Raw genomic sequence first — 19,621 nt, forward strand, 5'->3', positions numbered from 1 at the left:
AAGTACTTTGGCCCCTGCTACCCTTGGGGGGAACCTGGATGGAGTTTCTTCCTCCTTGCTAACTTCTCTCCCATTCTCCCTGTCTTGCTCTTACCTCTCTTTCCCTCAGTCATCATGCTTTTTAAATTAATAAATATTTAAAAATAAGACTAATCAAAGATCTAAGAAACTTTTAAAAATATTTAAGCCAGCTGAATTAATATATCTTATAGATAGAAAATTATATGTAAGACATTTGCACCACAGGTATTTATTATAAGCAATGATATTAAAAGGTTGAGTGGAGATGGCTCTGTAGAAAAGAGTGCGTGTAGAGCTGCCTCCTTGGTGCAGTAGGCAGCGTGTCAGTCTCATAATCTGAAGAAAAGAGTGAGTTCAAGAATCTGGGCCCTTAGACTGCCCTATGCAAATGTAACTGGGGCCATTTACTAAGCAGTGTCTCCATTCAATTCCATTGGCTTAATTTAATAATGGTAACTTAGAAACTCAGTTTCCACCAAGCACCATGGTAGCCTATGTGCCTGTTGGTCACTTGGGAAAGAAGTTGTGATGACTTGTAGTAATATTTTAAAAATCCCTCTAAGGAAGTAGAATATCACCATCCTCTCAACATCCCCGTAAGTACTGTTTGGGCAAGGGAAAATTATTCTTTCAAACCAGTAAAGAGGGGGCCCGCCGTGGTAGTTTAGTCCTTGCCTTGGATGCCCCGGGATCCCATATGGGTGCCAGTTCTAATCCCTGCTGCTCCACTTCCCATCCAGCTTCCTGCTTGTAGCCTGGGAAAGCAGTAGAGGACAGCCCAAAGCCTTGGGAACCTGCACCTGTGTGGGAGATTCAGAAGAGGCTCCAGGCTCCTGGCTTTAGACTGGCTCAGCTCCAGCCACTGCAATCTCTTGGGGAATGAACCAGTGGATGGAAGATCTCCCTCTTTATCTCTCCTCTCTGTATATCTGACTTTCCAATAAATAAATATATATATATATATATATATATATATATATATATATATATATATGTGTGTGTGTATATATATATATATATATATATATAAATCTTTTTTAAAAGGTGAAGAGGAAGCATAGAGCTGTATAGTGGTCTGAAAATCAAGAGACTGAGATGCTAGCCCCCTTACCAACCTCAGGCAAGCCTTCCCTTTCCCTCCCCTCCGCTCCCCTCCCTTCTCCTCCACTGCTCTGCCCTGCCTTGCCCTCCCTTCCCCTTCCCACCCCTCCCATTTTCCCTTTTCTTTTTTCTTTTCTTTCTAAGAGAAAAGAAGACCTTCCATGTGCAGATTCACTGCCAAACACCCACCACAGCCAGAGTTGGACCATGCTGGGACCTAGAACCCGCAGCTCCACCTGGGTCTCCCATATAGGTAGCAGGAGTTCGACTATTTGAACCGTCATCTACTACCTCCCACAATACACAGTAACGGAACTCTGGGTCAGAAGCAGAGTAGCCAAGACTCAGACCAGGCACCCTGATGCAGGATGCAGGTGTCCTGAATCATGACTTAACTGCACTAAATGTCTGCCCCTTAGTGCAAGTTCTTTTAGTTAAAGTTCTGTTTTCCAAGATTCTATAATGTGACTCATGATTTATTTCTGGAGGACTCACCTTCATGTTAGAGTCTGAATATTTAGCAGCAAGGATTAGTGAGAACACTGAGGACTAACACTAAAATTTTTACCATGGTAGAATAGAACAGGGCAGCTGTTGTCATGTCTACCTTTGGGAAGTGGTTTCATAAAACTATACAGAGGCATGTTATAAGCAACAAAACCAGTCATCTACTACCCTGCTCTTAGAATCATTTGCAATCCCTTGTAGCTGAAATTTCCTCACCCACTAGGAGGCACCATTGTCAAACTACATGGATTAGAATAATTTAGATCCTTGAAACAATTAGATAAAAAACAATGTTCAGAAAAGAGCAGTAAACATAAGATCTTAGAAAGTGTGACAGATCCATCTTGGATATCTAGACAAATATAGGGCCACTCTTTAGTTGTAAAACTTGATAGTATCTTAGATCACAATTTGATTTTTAACAGATTTATTTATTTGAAAGAGTGCCACAGGAGGAGGGAAAGGATATGAAGACAGATGGTGGAGTGCTGGAGCTAAGAGATTGATCAATGGGGGAGAGATTGATTGAAATTTCTTTTATCTGCTGGTTCATTCTCCAAATTGTTGCAACAGCTGGGTCAGAGCAAGGCTGGAGCTAGATACTAGAGACCCCATCCTGGTCTCCCACAATGGATGGCAGAGGCCCAAGAACTTGGGCCATCCTTCACTGCCTTTCCAGGTACATTAGTGGGAAGCTGAATCAAAAGCAGAGCAGCAGGACTCAAATTGACACTCTGATAGGAGCTGCTAATATCAAAAGCAGCAGCTAAATTCACTAAGCCACAATGCCAGCCTCTATTGCAATTTTAGGATGAGAAAATTCTTTTTAAAGACTGTTTTTCCAGGCCCGGCGTGGTAGCCTAGTGGCTAAAGTCCTCGCCTTGCATGTGCTTGGATCCCATATGGGTGTTGGTTCTAATTCCCATGGCCCTGCTTGCCATCCAGCTCCCTGCTTGTAGCCTGTAAAGCAGTCAAGGACAGCCCAAAGCCTTGGGACCCTGCACCTGCGTGGGAGACTTGGAAGAAGTTCCTGGCTCCTGGCTTCAGATCAGCTCAGCTCTGTCTGAGGCAGCCATTTGGGGAGTGAACCAGCAGATGGAAGATCTTTCTGTCTCTGCTTCTCTCTGTATATGACTTTCCAATAAAAGATAAATTTAAAAATCTTAAAGATGACTGTGTTTTCCATAAACACAAAATTCTGTGGGATATGAAAAGATCTTAAAGATCACTAAGCCAAATCCTAGATTTTTATGGAGAAGTCATTGTCCACCCCAAAAGGTTTAGTATCATGTTCGAGGTTCATTAGGCAGTAAAGTGTAGATTAGGGTTTAGAACCAGTATGGAGGTGCCATTTCTCATTGTTTTTGCCCGTTCTGACATCTGAATCCTCTTTCAATACCCAAAGTATCAATTCTGCTAAATGTCTTGATGGGTGAAGAAGCCTGCCTTCCTTCCACTGCAGAAGCCAAAAATGCAAGGTGTTCGCTTACCTTAGCAGTTAGCATATGGGCATGTGACACGGGTTTCATGAGTCAATCCTGTCAACCCATGATGTAATAACCAATGAGAAAAATAGGACCCTATGGAATGCTTGGGTGGAAGGGATGATTAGTAGGTGAGTAATACTCGTGGTTCTCAGAGTATTATCTAACAAATAACATTATTAGCAGGGACAGTGGTGTGAGCACCAGCAATTGTGTAGGACAGCAATGACGTCCCTATGAAATGAGTTTAGTGTTTGGTTTTTCTAAGTATAACACCAGTTTTGGTTTTAGAGGCCTCCCTACCATTCTGTCAACAATTCAGTGTCCTATTAATGAAATCCTTTTTTGCTTAAATCAGCCAGAGTTGATTTTATGTCCCCTGTAATAAGTAACCTGAAGTGGCCCAAAGTTCAATACTGGCAATGAATAGAAGAAGGATAGAGGAAGACTCTATTCTTATGTGTGGAGAAGTAGCCTTGTAAAATAACTGTGAAGTATGTTATTGGACTGGCTTCTCTTACACCTTAAGATAGCAGTCATGGCCTAGGAAATCTCACTCGAAGATTAGGGATGTAGCTGGCACTGGGGAAAAAAAGTGAGGTAGGCTAAGAGCCCGATATCCCAGATGCTATGTTCTGATGAGCAGAACTCTGAAGAGCCCAAAAGTTCTTCATAGAACCTCACCTTCCAGGTTCTCAAGATCTTACCTTGTTGTCAAAGTGAAAGGCTAGGGCATATTTAACAGTTTGTAAGATTGTTATATGGGTTGATCACTTCTAAAAATCCAGGATCCAACCATTTTTGAACTCCAAAATGGTATCACAAGTGGCAAATGACATAGCTGACCTCAGGTGATGGGTCATGATGAAATTGCAGATGTACTAAGAATATTAAGTTACATTCAGAATATTAAGTTACATTCATGTATTTAATACATTAAATATTAAGTTACATTTACATAATGTAAATGTACTTGGAATATATGTATTTGAAATATAAATGGATCTTATGTTTAGACTTGGGCTCTATTCCCAAAATATATCACTGTGTGCAAAGGTTGTTCAAAAAGTTTGTGGAAATGAAATTAAAAGGTAATTTTTTCTGGTATAAAAGATAAATCCATGATACATCACTAATCTGAAGCACCCACTAACACTCAGACCCATAAAACTAACATTGATCATACTTGATGTGAGATTCCTTTAGAGGGTTACAAACAGGAGACAGACACTACTTGCAAGGTTCACATCCCATAGCTAAGAGCTGATTCTGAGTCTTGGCTATTCCACTTCGAATCCAGTGTCTTGCTAATACACTTGGAAATGCAGCAGATGATGGCCCAAGTACTTGGGTCCTTGTGACCCACAGGCCAGATTGAAGTTCTAGGCTCCTGGCTTTGGCCTGGTCCAGACCCAGCTGTTGCGGCCATTTGGGGAATGAACCAATGCAGGGAAGGTCTATCTTCCTGTCTCTCCCTTTCAAGTAAATAAATGAATAAGTGAAAAATTTAAATGCAGTGCAGGTACAGGAAAAACACTGTCAAGCCAGGCAACAGCAGACTTTCCTTTTTAATTGGAATCCTTCCAGCCGTACATATGACAAAGTTCAGTAAATAGAAGAAAAAAGTTGGCATTGTGGTGCTAACAGGTTTTGCTGGCACCTGCAAAGCCAGCATTCCACATGGGAGCCAGTTGTCATACCAACTGCTCCGCTTCTGATCCACTGCTTCCTCTGCGGATGTGCCTGGAAGACACTGGAGGATGGCTTAAGTACTTGGACCTTTACACCCATGTGGGAGACTGAAAAGAAGTTCCTGGCTCCTGGCTTTGGCCTGGCCAAGCCCTGGTCATTATGGCCACTTGAACAATGAGCTAACAGAAGACTCTCTCTTTCTCTCCTTCTCTTTCTCTCTCTCTCAGTATGTATGTGTGTGTAACTGTGCCCTTCCAATAAATAAAATAAACCCTTAAAATATTTATGGATGTATGTATAAAATGGGGAAAACGGGACTCTTGAAATAACGTTAGGAAAACTACTTAGCTATTCAGAAGTCAATTTACATTCACCCAACACACACACACACACACACACACACACACACACCAAAAAAAACTACAAACAGAATAGTTTCTGTAAGATAATCAAATCATAGGAAAGCTTGCAAAAAATGAAATTATTTAACAGATCTTTGGAGAGCTTTTAAAACTTCAAAAGCCTAAGATTCACAAAGGGAAACATCAATAGCTTTAACAAAAATTAGGAACACTATAAAATTAATTTGTTTCAATAATCACATAAAAGGGTTACGTTCTCTTGAGCGTTGATTAAAAAGAGTTCACTCAGATGAAGCGGGAGATAATAAGCCTCATACACAAATGGGCAAGGGTGGGAATTATGAGTTCCCCTGGAAAGAAATCAAATTGGTAAATATGCATTTGGGGATATGCTCAGTTATATCTTTAACAATCTATCAGAATTGCTTTATTAAGCAATTAAGTTCCAATTACAGTGACTACCCCTTTCCTCCATTGAAAAGTTGAATGTTCCTATCTGCTTGCCTGTTATAGTTACCAATCCTAAATATTTCTGTGATGCCTGCAAGATTAATAGTGGAAGAATACGATTGTATCCCAGTCATGGTGTATGGATGGAAAGGAGAGCTTAATTCACCTTAGAGTTTTCCCCCCAATCCAGTTTCTCCCTTCATAGGCAAAAAATGGATTCATTATTTAGAATTTTACCCACTTAATTATTCTCTCTTGTCTTTCATGAAGTAGCTGAAAGCCTTGAGCAGGAGTTAGAGAGCATCCTTCTTTGTAACCATTTTGGGAATGGGTGATGATGATTATTTTCATGTCTGATTGTCTGAGTTGGAATCCTGATTCTAGCACTGTTCTTTCTTGGGCAAGTTGCTTCTGCTGTTTCTCAGGTTTTTCATAAGCAAGATAGGGATGGTTGTAATATCTACCTCCTAGATTTCTTATAGCCATTCACTGAGTTAATGCATGTAAAGAACTTAGAAAATACCTGTCACAGTAAGCACTCAAGAAATGCTAGTTTTAATTATTTATGATTGCAAGATGGTATTATTTCTATCTTTCCTAGACTGCTCAGTTTTCTTTTAGCTGCATTCTGATGACATTTTTGCTTTGTTTTTCAAATTTACATCCATTCTTTAAAGCTATTTTTTTTAAAAAAAAAATCTAGTTTATAGTTGTTGCTTTTATCATTTTCAGAGAAATCCAGGTTTGGTCTGTCCTTTACAACCGTGTTTAAAAAAGAATAGTTCGTATGAATGCCAGTCTACCATCTGTTACTGGTCCGTGATGACATAGGTACAGAAATTGAGAGTAAATAGTTAGAAGTTGCTATAGCAATTTGACATTGCTGTGAAATCATAGGGCATGAGTTTCTGCCTTTAGCTTAAAATAATACTTCTTCTAAGACAGCATATTTTGGGGTGGCGTATTCTGATCTCCTTTAGTGTACAGCAGATATACATGCCTTGTGCATCTAGACCTATAGTCTGTTTGATTTATTTGGTTTTGGGATATTTAAATAGACTTAACGTGTTTTTTTAATTACTTGTTTTTATTTAGAAGGCAGATATAGAGCAAGAGGAGAGACAGAAAGAGAGATCTTCCATCCACTGGTTCACTTCCCAGAGCTCGTCTAAACCAAACCCAGGAGCCAGGAGCTTCTTCCAGGTCTTTCACGTGGGAAAAAATGCTTGTTTATTATAAAGACTTTATCAAATCAAATAGACAAAATAATAGGGGAGTCAGCTCATTTATATCCCATTTTTGACAAATCTGAGTAAACTTGCCTTGGTTTTTTCATGTGAGCAGCGTTGAAGCCCTCCCTGTAAGCTTACATAAACGGATTTTTTTCCTCTGATTTTACTTCTTCTAACTAAAGTGGGGTAATTCAGAACAAGTTGTCTGAAAGTTCTTGACAACACTTGAAACACCCAAAGATGGAAAGAGAAAGAGGAAGGCAATAAAAGAACCTTGTCATTGTTTTTAATTGTATTATCAAGTAAATTGAGTCATCAATTTTGTTCAGAATGCCATTATTAGGATTGTGTGTGTGTGTGTGTGTGTTATGAATGTGTGTGTGCTGTGTGTGTGTTTTTTAAATTTCTGTGAGGAATAGAATTCATATAAATAACAGTATTTTAGTGTTTTTTTAAGATTTATTTATTTTTATTGGAAAGTCATATATACGGAGAGGAGGAGAGACAGGAAAATATTCCATCCATTGTTTCACTCTCCCCAAGCAGCTACAATGGCCACAACTGAGCCGATCCGAAGCCAGAAGCCAGGAGCTTCTTCTGGGTCTCCCACATGGGTACAGGGTACAAAGGCCTTGGGCCATCCTCAACTGCTTTCCCAGGCCATATGCAGGAAACTGGATGGGAAGTCAGGCAGCTAATACATGAACTGGTGCCCACATGGCATTTGGACAATTGGAGGTGAAAAATTAACCAGACAAACCAATACACTGGTTCTAGCATTTATTTTTGTATCATAAAATTTAAAATTAATTGGTCACTTCTTTTACTAGCAATTAATGTTATAATAACTAATCAGATAGCTGTAGTAAGAGAAAGTACTTTCACAGTGATGACTTTCCAGTAGAATAACCCTTCAATGAAGAATATCCCTGCTTATGAACTGGATTCTAAATATTCAAAAAATGTTCGAAAAATATTTTAGGACTAGGTTTGTTTCCCAATTGTTGTCTTCCGATCCATCTCCCTACTAATTACCTGAGAGAAGTACAAGAAGAGAGCCCCTGCCACCCACATGGGAGACCCAAGTGGAGCTCCTACCTGCAGTGGTCATTGGGACCACTTTGGGAGTGTGCCAGAGGATGGAAGATTGCTCTTTCTCTGTCTCCCTCTTTCTCTGTAACTTTCACTTTGAATAAATAAATCCTTTTTTTAAGACCCCATTTATAATAACAAGTCTATAAAGAAAACCTGAAAATGCAGAGACATGAAAGGAAATAAGAAGGCATAGCATGTTCATGGGTGAGAATATTAGAAAAGATACAAACATCTAGAAGCTAATATAGAAATATAATGCCATCAGAGTAAAAAAAAATCTTTAGTTTTGCAAGTTGAAAGTTCCTTTGGGAGAAAAATTCATAACAGAATGTTGACAAAGAATAATAAGATGAGATTTGTTTTGCCAGATATGAAAATATATAATTCTACAGATTTTTAAATGGTATGATATTAGATCTAAGAATAAATAGGTCAGTCGGAGAGAGTAGAAACCAAACTAGCATGTGTGTGCATGCGTATTTGTCGAAACTGTCATCTGACTGACTGCTGTCTCAGACATGACTGAACAAATTGGCTTGATCCGTGGTGGTCAGTGTAGCACAGAACAGCAAATAATTCCGTTAGTTCTCACAGACTGCACTGGTTCTCTGCGTTTTGCTTTACCCTTCCACCATTGCTGTTACTTGCCCTGCATCTTCTTTACCTCTTACCTTCCAGATCCCTCCACAAATCTCTGGCTCTCAAAATAACTCCCACATTCTTACTGCTTTATTAAACAGTTTCTCACTGTGCTTTGCCTATCTCCTCTCTTATTTAATTTGAATAGTACTTCAACTCACATTTCACAATTAAAAAGGAAAGCACCTAAACAGAACTAATTTCTTTACTATGAGATGATTGTTAGCCCTTTATAAATCAGCTAACCAGCTGAAAATGCAGCCAGTTTTACAAATAACATATGTTTTTCTCCCCATAGTACAAAGAAACGAGAAACATACAGCCTCTCTAGTAACAAGGAAATGCAAATTAAAGCAGTCATGACTGAATGATTTTTCCCCTCCTATGTTATTGGCAGAGATGAAAAAGAATAGTTATCCTAGCTGGGGCAAGGGAGAGGCAAAGATAAATCTGCTTGGTAGTGAGAATATGAATTGTTAAAAAAATTTACCAGCTGCATGCATATCCAAAACTCATCTGGTAGGGATTTTACCGTAGTGTGGGTGATCAGAGCTCACATGATCACATTTTCCAGGATTTCTTTCTGGTGGTAGAAAATGATGGCTCACACACTTCAGACTGAACTTATCATAAGCCTTATTTTGAAGAAGACTCCTACTCATCATTGGAACATGTTCATTAGCTATGAAATGGAAACTACGTAAACATTTAAAACATTGTGTAAATGAGAAGGTACTTCCATTGACATCACAGTAAGACCCAAATAACACACTCAGCTGTTCATTAACTATCAATTGTGTACTCAGTGTTCTGTTGGCTATTGAGGGAGGAATATTAGTATTCTTGTGATTTGGTTTATTGTTGAATTACTGTAGGCCTTGAGTCTGCAATTTGTTCCTTGCACACTCCATTAGTATAGCTGCAGTCAATGGCAAGAATAGTGGAAATGACTAGATAGGAATTTGAATCCTTTCCCTGTTACATACTTTTTGACTCACTTAGACAAATGATCTCAGAGGATGATGCTGGCTTGTGGGAAGGGAAATAAAGCAGGAAGTGTTTCCCAAGAGACATGTTAGACAGTTCTTTTATTACCCCTTGTAGAACTTTCTGTTTCCTCAGTACAGTTCTTAGAACAGTTACACTAGAGTTTGAGCTACTGAATAAATGAAAGAATAAGATAGTGGATGTTAAAACATTTTATAAGCCTTAAAGCATAAAAATATAAGTTATTAACATATGTTTCTATGTGTATGAAAATGCGAACTGTTGTGATGTGGACTGTATAGAATTATTAAAGTAAAGCAAAGGCATTAATTTGGCTTCATTGAGAAGGCTTCCAGGTTGGTTTTAAATATAAGAAGCATGTGGGAAAATAAATAAGCAAAATGACATATTCAGGGAGTAATAATAGGACTGTTTGCCTACAGAATATGACTTTCTTAAAACATTAGGCGAGGTAGGTAAAAGAGTAGTAGAGGTATGGCAAGACCAGGAGCCTCACCTGTCCGACAAGATGGAACACTGTTTTAAGTTTTAGAGCAAGATAGTGACACTGTCACCAACATATGAATGTGTTGGAATGTGTAACTGTTAACTTTGGTAATGAAAGTATAAGCAAAAATTAGTTTAGATTGGTTCATTTTTAAGTCTACAGTATATAGATGAAATTTCCCATTTAATCAAGGTAACTAAAGCAGAATATTTTTTAGTGTTACTTTATGTGACTAGACATAGATAATTTGGGAATTTGCCTTTAAAATATGCCCACAACCTTCTTTCTTAGACTTTTTATTACGGTAGCCTAAAGAGATTCACAGTCAATTTTCTGTACCTCATATTTTACTGGATTCAAACAAATGTTATTTGTTCTTCCTCTTTCCCTGCAAACTTTTTATGTTAACATGATTATAATGACTTTATAATTTTGGTCTATTTTTCATTGAAAGAAAAGAAATTTGAGTACTTCCTATCATTAATCAGTCAACTATTAATTTTAGTTACCGTGTATATCCCTTTCCATGTTATCCCAGAATTCCTCTGTTCTTACTTGTTTTTCATATTTCTCTGCAGTATGGATGGAGCAGATCTGTGTTTTGAAATTGTGAAGCGAGCTGATGCTGGTTTTGTGTACAGCGAAGCTGTAGCCAGGTATGTAGTCTGTATCTAATCCCCATGGGTAAAGGCGGACAGAAGAGAAGGAAACGACAAAGCCATCACATGACGAGACCTTTCTGCAAAGTGATGGTGAGCATACCGCTGCTCTTTGCTGTGAGGAATGCGCATATCTATTTTAGTATGTATTAGTGGAACCGAACAGTTCCTAGAAATGCAACATGCTGCACAGGGAATTTATTTCTTTTAGCATACATTTACATTTTCACATCAGTATGCCCATCTTTTTCATTTCTGAGGACTTTTGTACAAATAAAGATCTGACAGCTCAGGAACCATGTAGAATTCAAGTTGGGGGTTTTGTTTGATTTTTACTTTTTGGAAGATGTGCCTCATTAGTTCATCATTTTGCCTTTTAATGTTAGCAAAATTTTATGTGATCAGTTAATCTGAGAGAAAGCACAGTGCAGTCCAAGCAACTGAAATTAAAGTGCTGTTTTCTGCTGAATAAATTTGCTTCAGGCCAGTGTGTTCTCCCAATCAAATGATGGCCAGTTTCAAAGTAGAATAGTTGCTATAAAGTCCTGATGGTTCCAGATAAGAAGTAAATATGAAAAATCTCAGGAGCCAAGCATATGCTGAGCCACTAGCTTATATGGTTAGAGGAATACAGTTGTCTGCTTTGATTACATTCCCTCATATCATAAATACCTACTCCGGTGGGTTGCCTTGTAAATACATGAAATACATCATCCCTCCTCACTCACCAACCGCACTGAAGGGTTTGAACCCAGAAACACATTAGGACTTACTAAACTTTTAGCATTTGAGAAATGTGTATGTTAAAGGATAATAACTTTGCCCCTCCTCTAACTTTTTTCATTATAACATTATAGGTATAGCTGGAAACAACTTCAAAATTGCCTTAATACAACTTTGAACCTGACGTGGCTTGACTATTTGCAAATTCATTGCCACACAGCCTCCTGGCTGAGGAACAAGGGGTCCAGTCTTAAGGCTGGAGCCACCATATCTGTAGCACAGAATGAAGAATACGCTCAATGTGTGGTAGCTACTTTTTTATACTGCTAAGGCCAAAAAGAAGCAAATGAAAGTTTGTATATAAAAGTGTATTTGTATATGTGTGTATGCTAACTATAACTAGTTTAGAATCCTGGAGTATACGTGATAGAACAAGGTTAAAATATCCTCTTTTCTATCGTACCATCTTCAAAGTACATCCTAATTTTGACGTTCTTAACCCAATTTGAAGTTTGTATTCTTATGGAATTCACCTTTTGTACTTTCTCATATTGATTGCTAACTTTCAGGAGCAGCATAAAATAAGGAACAGCCAGAGACCCAGAATTTTAGAATATAGTGAAGTTCAGTAAAAGCAGATTTTTTTTTTCTTTCAAACCACAGTAATACTGGGGTTCCTGGCATATACACTGGTCAAGTTGCTAGTAAGCCAGTACCACTTTTATTCTGTTCGTCAGTCATCTTTTTTGCTTCTCCTTGATTTTAAGCCTGGCTTTGCCACTGAACAAAGAGGTAAAATGATGCTTGCATAAAGGTGATGTCCCAACAATGAAATTGCTTATTGTCTCTCCTAACCTTGAGTTTTATGACAAAAAAAAATGATTTTGCAAAGGGAATTTCTCACAATGGACCACCAAAAACTAACATTGCAGTAAGAGATGTTTGGATAATTCATTCTAGAATTTTCTTCCTAATAATAATAAAATGGTGTGTGGAGGGATGGGAGGCTTGGAAAACATTGTTAAGGATGTCTTCTATTGCCGAGAACCTTTGACCATGCAGCAAGGGCAGGTAGATTTTTCCCTTGGTGTATATAGCATTTGGTCAGATGACGTCTAACCTCCTTCCTGTTCTATAACTCTAATTCATTGTTAGGAAATTTAGGTTACATCAGTATTCTAGTGATATGAAGTATAGGAAGACTCTGAAATAGAAAGTAATCAAATCAGTGGGGTTTTTTCTCCAACTGGCTGAGCATCAAGAGGAGCAGCAAAGCATGGCATAAAATAACACAGTGTTCCGTCCTTAGGATAGCCCAATTAGTGATTACCTTTGTCCTTTCATGGGTGATGAGTCGTGGAGTGAGCTAACACACAGGATCAGATTATCAGATCAACCTGGCAAATCAGAGACCTCTTAGATCATACCAAGTTCAACTAAGTAATTCAAGGATATAGGAAACAAAAGCTCAGCTAAAACAAAAAGAGATCTGAGCCATCAAGAACAGCTCTTGCATGTCATTATTTCTCCCATCAAAAATTTTACTTCTGGTGGCCAGCCTCATAGTATAAGTGGGTAAAGCTGCTGCCTTTGGCATCAGCATCCCCTTATAGGCACTGATTCAAGTCCTGGCTGCTCTACTTCTGATCCAGCTCCCTGCTGAGGGCCTGGGAAAAACAAAGGAAGAGGGTCCAAGTGCTTGGGCGCTTGCCACCCATTGGGTGAGCTCCTAGCTTCAACCTGGCCTAGCTTCAGTTATTGTAGCCATCTAGAGAGTGAACCAACACATGAAAAATCTCTTCGTATCTCTCTGTAACTCTGGCCTAAAATGAATAAGCCTTTTTAAAAGAAAGAATGAAATCCATTTCTGGCACAGAGAAGAAAGCCTCTCCCTGAACACAGGACAACATCTCAGTTATTGAACGTCTCCATTTTATACCTCCAGAAGGTGGACAGCTTGTGTGGCATTCTCTAGGAAAGCATCCATGTCTCAAAGATCCTAGCCTGGGTTTCACAGCAATTAGCCAGACAGATTCTGTTAAGGGCAATGCAGGGGTAAGGTATTGTCTGCCGAGCAAGTAACATTAGTTTTTTTACCCACAGTTAGCAAGGGGAAGTAGACCTTCTTTTTCTGCCACTCACCCCCATAATAGCTCCGTCTGAGAAAGGTCAATGTGTTGCTGGCTGGCCAGCTGTTTTCTTCCAGAATTATCTTTTCTGACCCTCAGGGAAGTGTGAATCACTATGGTGTTTCAAAAAACATAACTTTTAGATGCCAAGTTTAGTTGGCAACTCTCCAGAATATGTATTTAGATTTTAGTTCTCATTTGATTCTGCTTATGTACTATATACATACAGTGTCACCAAAAAATCATGGAGTAGAAGCCTAGAGCACAATTAGTTTAGATATATATCTAAAGTAGTCCAGTCTGGGCTTGAAAGGCTGAGAGAGAGAGAGAAAGCGAGAGAGAGAGAGAGAGAGAGAGAGAGAGAGAGAGAGAGAGAGAGATCTTCCATCCACTGACTGGTTCACTCCGCAAATGGCTGCAACAGCTGAGGCTGGGCAAGACCCAAAGCAGAAGCCCAGAATTCCATCTAGGCCTCCCATATGCATGGCAGAGACCCAAGCAGAGAAACAGCCAGAACTCAAACTGGTGTTCCTATGAGATGCCAGTATCACAGACAGTGGCTTAACCCACTGGGCAACAGGAGTGGCCCTAAAGTATCTTTCAATTATAAAACAGAAGTAGAGAATTTTATTTTTTGCTTGAATCATAAACATGCATATAAAGTGATTTGTGAGTACTGTTAACTTGCCTCGTTTTTTTCCCCAAAAGTTTTCACATATTTATTACTAACCCAACCTACTAATACAGAGCATAGAAATAGAGAGAAAAATTATGTTCCCAATAAAACATGGGCAACTGTTGAGACATTTTCAGCTTGATATGATAACATGACAGTGGCCTTGATACAGCATTAGTAGGTGTACCATCTTATGTGCAATTCCTTGTAGACCCAACTTGGTTCTTTTCTAATGTCTTCTGTTAGAGTTGCAACTGATTTTATTTCCAGTTTCCATCTGAATAGTTTGGGAAATGAGGTGTTTTTGCTTTCTTTCTTTGCCAGAGATCTCTTGATTCTGAAAGTCTTGTGAGAAGTCTTATAAGGAGGAACAGAGTCAAACACACACACCACAGTGGTAGAGAAAAGTCGAGGTGGTTTATATTTTAAAGCAGAAATACAAGATCTGGAAGCCAAAAAAAAAATCAGTGACTATAATAAATGGTGCTGAGTCTCTTGCATTTCTCTGTCATGGCTGGCTGGGAAGAAAAAGAAAAAAATGAGAAAGGAATTGGGATAATAGAAATAAAAGAGAAAAACAGATGCAAAATGAATGAAATGGATAAGAAAAGATGGAGCACTGAGTAGAGAAATAGAGAAACTTTAGTAGAGAAAGAAAATTCTAAAGTGATAATGAATATATTAAGACACTTCGTATGTTGCCATAGTTCTTTACTTCTTTTTTTACTTTATGTTAGTTCAGAATCAGTGCAAATTCAGTAAAAACCATATTTCAATTTTTGAATTATCTTTTCCCAAACTGGTAATGTGAGGTACAGTGTTTTCTCTCAGTGTCAGACCGTAAGTTGATCTAAGTTTTCTGACAACATTTTGAATAGGTTAGGCTGACTTTCCATGTGCAGTTGGTTGGCTGTGTTAAATACATTTTCAACCTGTGCAATTGGCTTGTTGGGATGTTATTAAACCCATTGTAAGACAAGGAACATTTGTATTGTCACACTCCCTTGATAATGTATCCTATTACTACTTTTTAATGACTTTAAAAAACAGTTTAGTCCCTGCTTTTTCCTTCACCTGTTCCCCATAAAGGAGCCTCAGCAGGGCCCAACTGGCTCTGTGGGGAGCCACACCTACTAGGACATGAACCTCCAACTGTGCTTTGTTCAAAGATGCCTCCAACTGAAACTTGATTATGTTACATAAAGAAATTGTACACAGGGGAGTGTTCTACCATTGTGTGGCCTCCGAGATAAATGTAAATAAGGTAGAAAGCCAAATTTGCTGGCAAATATACCTTTATTCAGCATCCTTGGGGTAGCTCCAAGCACTGTTTCCTTAATAGGAATCTAGTGAATGTATATTAGAAAAATGTGGATTTTTGCTGTCTTAAGTTTAAATTTTCAGTTTACGGAAGATGGGAGATCACTGTATATAAACCTAAAGATAAAAAATGTTTACAGTTTTAGATTTCTTTTGTTACAGCCATTACATGAGACAGATCCTGGAAGCTCTGCGCTACTGTCATGATAACAACATCATTCACCGGGATGTGAAAGTAAGTCCCTTTTATCTCTTACTTCACCATCTGTGAAGGAAAGCTGCACTAGAGCTCTTTAAGGGGGCATCTTTAGTTTACTTACAAATAGCATTTTCTGAACTGCTTTATATATGACCTCCTGTATTGATTCTTAATAGGAACATTTTTTATGATTTCCGTGTCTTTGTGTTTATTAAAACATTCAAGCAGTCTAAAATTTTATTATTTTTTTGCCATTGTGTGTGAGAGAGATAAAAATGAGAAAACTAAATAATATCATGTACTATATTAATTGGAAGGGAAATTAGCATGTTGTCTTAAATAGAATTTAACTGTTGCTTATATTTTTATATTATCATGTAGAATAGTTGGCATTGTATTTGCAGATAATTTTTAAACATGTTTTGAAAACATTAATATCAGTATTATCATTATTCAGCCTTTCTGTCTATTTAATGTCATTGTCAAATTGATTGAGAACTTTGTATCCCCAGCTATAACAGTGTCAAGCAGAAAATAAAGACAGGCAGGCAGACCAGGGGCCTTTCTGCTGAGCCCCAATCCCTTCCAAAGCCTAGAATGGCTAGGAAACACTTGAGGCTTCTCTGGCCATGGGCTAACTTTGACAATGGCCTCTCTCCAAGCGAGATGCTTGTTCTCTTATGATAGATTATTAAAGGCCTCGTTTCTGCAATGCATTTTAAATTTTTTTTAGAAACTTAAGTAGAGTTTAGTTTAAGTTTCCATAAATATTTGAGAAATTTCTGAAGAAGTAATACTACTGTTATGAAAACCCAATGAATGCATAGCTCTTTTACTTAAAAAGTGCTCTTCAGTAATCCAAAGAGAGTAAGTACAGAAAGGTAGAAGGAGGAAATTGTCAACTTTAGTGGCATGCTATGGAATTCTTTTGTATATAATTACTGTAGGAAAGTACAAATACAAAGAGACTTCAAAAAGTTTGTGGAAAGTGGAATTAAGAGTTTAGTGATAGGCCTTTGACCTAGCGGTTAAGACACTAATATCCCATTTTGGAGCAGCTGGGGTAAAGGTGTCAGCTCCACTCCGCTTCCGCTTCCTGCTGTGCTAATGGAGCCCCGGATGCAGCTGGTGTTCCTGCCGTGTAGGTGACCCAGATGGAGTTATGGCTCTGGGCTTTGGCCGGACTCAGCCCAGGGCTGTTGGCACTTGGAAACAGCAATTAGGCTTGTTTTTTTTCCTCTCTCTCTTTTCCTCTGCCTCTGAAAATAAGTACATTTTTACAGAGTACGAGTTTGTATTGATGTAAAAAAATTTAAATACTTGCATAGATTTTTTTTTCATAGTATACATTTTTCATATATTGTGAAAATAACTTTAGCACCAAAGTAAATCCATACTTTTAATTCCATTTTCCATTAGCTTTATGAGGTACTCAGGTATAGAAATATATCTCCTTGTATGCATTATAAGGTATATAAGCTGTAGGCTTAAAATGTATCAGAAATTATCAATTTGTATAATAACACTGTTTGAAATTATTTTGCTCAAAGCAGTTTTATTTTGAATGAATCATATTCTCGAAATATCAATGTATCGATATCATATGGTAATTATTGATAGCAAACTGATCCTTCTACTGGTAAATAAGGTCAACTTTTGATGAGTATTTGAAATAATGATAACCACAAAGCAAATAAAATCCAAATAGTTTACTTCACCTCTGAATTTACTTTCTGACTTATTTATTCAACAAAATATCTGAGTTCTTACTTGATGCAGACCACTGTTCTTGGAGCCATGAAGTATTATGGGGTAGTAGGGCGATAAAACAATTGTATATGCTCCCCCCTATAGCAGACACACATGCCAGAACTTAGTAACTTCAGGCAACAGCTGCCATTCATTTGCTGGCATTTCTGCAGTTGCGGCAAAACTTCAAGGGGACTGCTAACTTCTGTGTCATACGCTGCTGGCTGAAGCCATGTGGTTGGTTTCCACAAAGGCTTTACTTCCTTTTTCTGCTCTCAGCTGAGGTGGCTAGAACAGCTGGGAGCGATCTCATTTAAGGCTTCCCCCTCTTCACAGGTAACCCTGTCTCCAATAAGATAGTTTCTCAGAGTTCGTTTAAGAATAAACTTCTTATGACTTCTGGCCTTTTGGCTAAGATCAAGTGAAGAACAAACTTATTGCAGCCCAGGCCCTGAGATATTATCATGTCGAATTCTCTTGCATTTTGTTAGTCATATCTGCCCAAAAACATGACAAGGTTGGCCTGGGTTCAAACACAGGAAAGTAGATCCATGTTTTGATGGAAGAGGTGCCAGATGTCTAGAGGGATGGGAGAACTTGTTAGCCATCTTTTATAAACAAAGAAAGAAATGATCAGTGTGTGAGGCTGGGTGTTGTGTCATTAAAAAACAGAATCAGAGAAATTTTATGAACGAGATCATGTTTGAATCTGGTCTTGGTAGTTCTTTGGAGACAAGAAGACATTTCACAGAAAACTTGTGTTCAAGGGTCCCAAGGCAGTTGCCACTGAATTTGATTGCATTAGATTATTTCTAAACATACACTAAGCCATTTTGAGGAAGCACCCAGAAACATTCTGAGGAAGGGAAGTATAAATTAATTAAGGAAAAGCATTAGAAGTACCCCTGTTCAGTTAGCATGGAGAGTCAACATAGATGTTGAACATTAATGTTGATATTCTTTATATTTCAGTATCAGACATTTATGTTTTACATGAGTAAACGAAATGCTCACATTTTGTTAATCTGCAATCTTGATTTTTGCTGTTTTTTTCCTTTTCGAATTATTTGAAAGAGATACTGAGAGAGGAGAGACAGAGACAAAAAGAGATCTTCCATCCATTGGTTCACTCCGCAGATGGCTGCAATGGCAAGGGCTGGGCCAGGCCAAAGCAGGAGCAGGAGCTTCATCCTAGTCTTCCACATGGGTGACGGGACCCAAGGACTTGGGTCATCTTCCGCTGCTTTTCCCAGGCCATTTGCAGGGAGCTGAAGCAGAAGTGGAGCACCCAGGACACTAACTGGTACCCATTTAGGATGCCAACATCATAGGCAGCTGCTTAGTTAACCATGCCACAACACTGGCTGGCCCTGGTGTATTTTTCTTATGACTTCCATCCTTGTATAGACAGCGTCTTAGGAATTGGAGATACATCGGTGAACCAAACTCAGTGCTCTCATGGAACCGACATTGTTGTTTAGGGAAATAAGGAAACTATACTAGTATAGTGGGTTAGCAGATGAAAATACTACAGAAAAATAAATTAGAGTGGTCAGAGGATAAGGAATGCTAGGGAGGAGCTGCAGTTTAAAATAGGGTGGGCAAAGCAGGCCATGTTGAGGTGACATAAAGCAAAGACTTGTCTGAAGGAAGAGAGCTCTGAGTAAAAGGAAGAGTGGCTGCTGGGGCACTAAGACACGAACTTAGGCAGCCTGTTGGAGGGACACCAGAGAGATGAGTGTCGCTAAGGAAAAATGAGTAAAATCAGAGAGGAAACAAGAAGGGCTCAAGGCGTCCCCAGGAGAAAAAAATGAGGAGTCGCCACAGTTTGGAGTGATGACAGACTATGATCTGACTTTCTGTTATAATGGCACTCCTTGGCTTTTTGGTAATACACTGTGCAGGGGCTCACGAGTAGGGGAGACAGCAGGTGCACCTGCCTGGCTCAGACCAGAGCAGGATCAATGCAGGCGGTTAAAAAAAAAAGAGAGACAGATTCCAGATGGATTTTGAAGGTTATTTCAGCAGAATTCTCTAATATAACTTTTTCTGAAGAGTAGAACTTACTCAGGACTTTTTAATAAGGGT

The 19,621-nt window shown here is 38.7% G+C and overlaps 1 protein-coding gene across 7 annotated transcripts in view; it reads left to right on the forward strand.

Moving 5' to 3' along the window:
* The window catches only part of CASK (calcium/calmodulin dependent serine protein kinase), a 316,004-nt gene that overhangs the window by 143,321 nt on the left and 153,062 nt on the right, over positions 1-19,621 (forward strand). For all 7 annotated transcript variants that reach the window (XM_058658921.1, XM_058658923.1, XM_058658924.1 and 4 more), the window contains exons 4-5: positions 10,657-10,734; positions 15,748-15,820. In XM_058658921.1, coding sequence (XP_058514904.1) covers positions 10,657-10,734; positions 15,748-15,820 — 151 coding nt within the window. The remainder of the gene's footprint in view (positions 1-10,656; positions 10,735-15,747; positions 15,821-19,621) is intronic.

Source organism: Ochotona princeps, chromosome X (genome assembly GCF_030435755.1).
Source record: "Ochotona princeps isolate mOchPri1 chromosome X, mOchPri1.hap1, whole genome shotgun sequence".
NCBI classification, from domain to species: Eukaryota; Metazoa; Chordata; class Mammalia; order Lagomorpha; family Ochotonidae; genus Ochotona; species Ochotona princeps.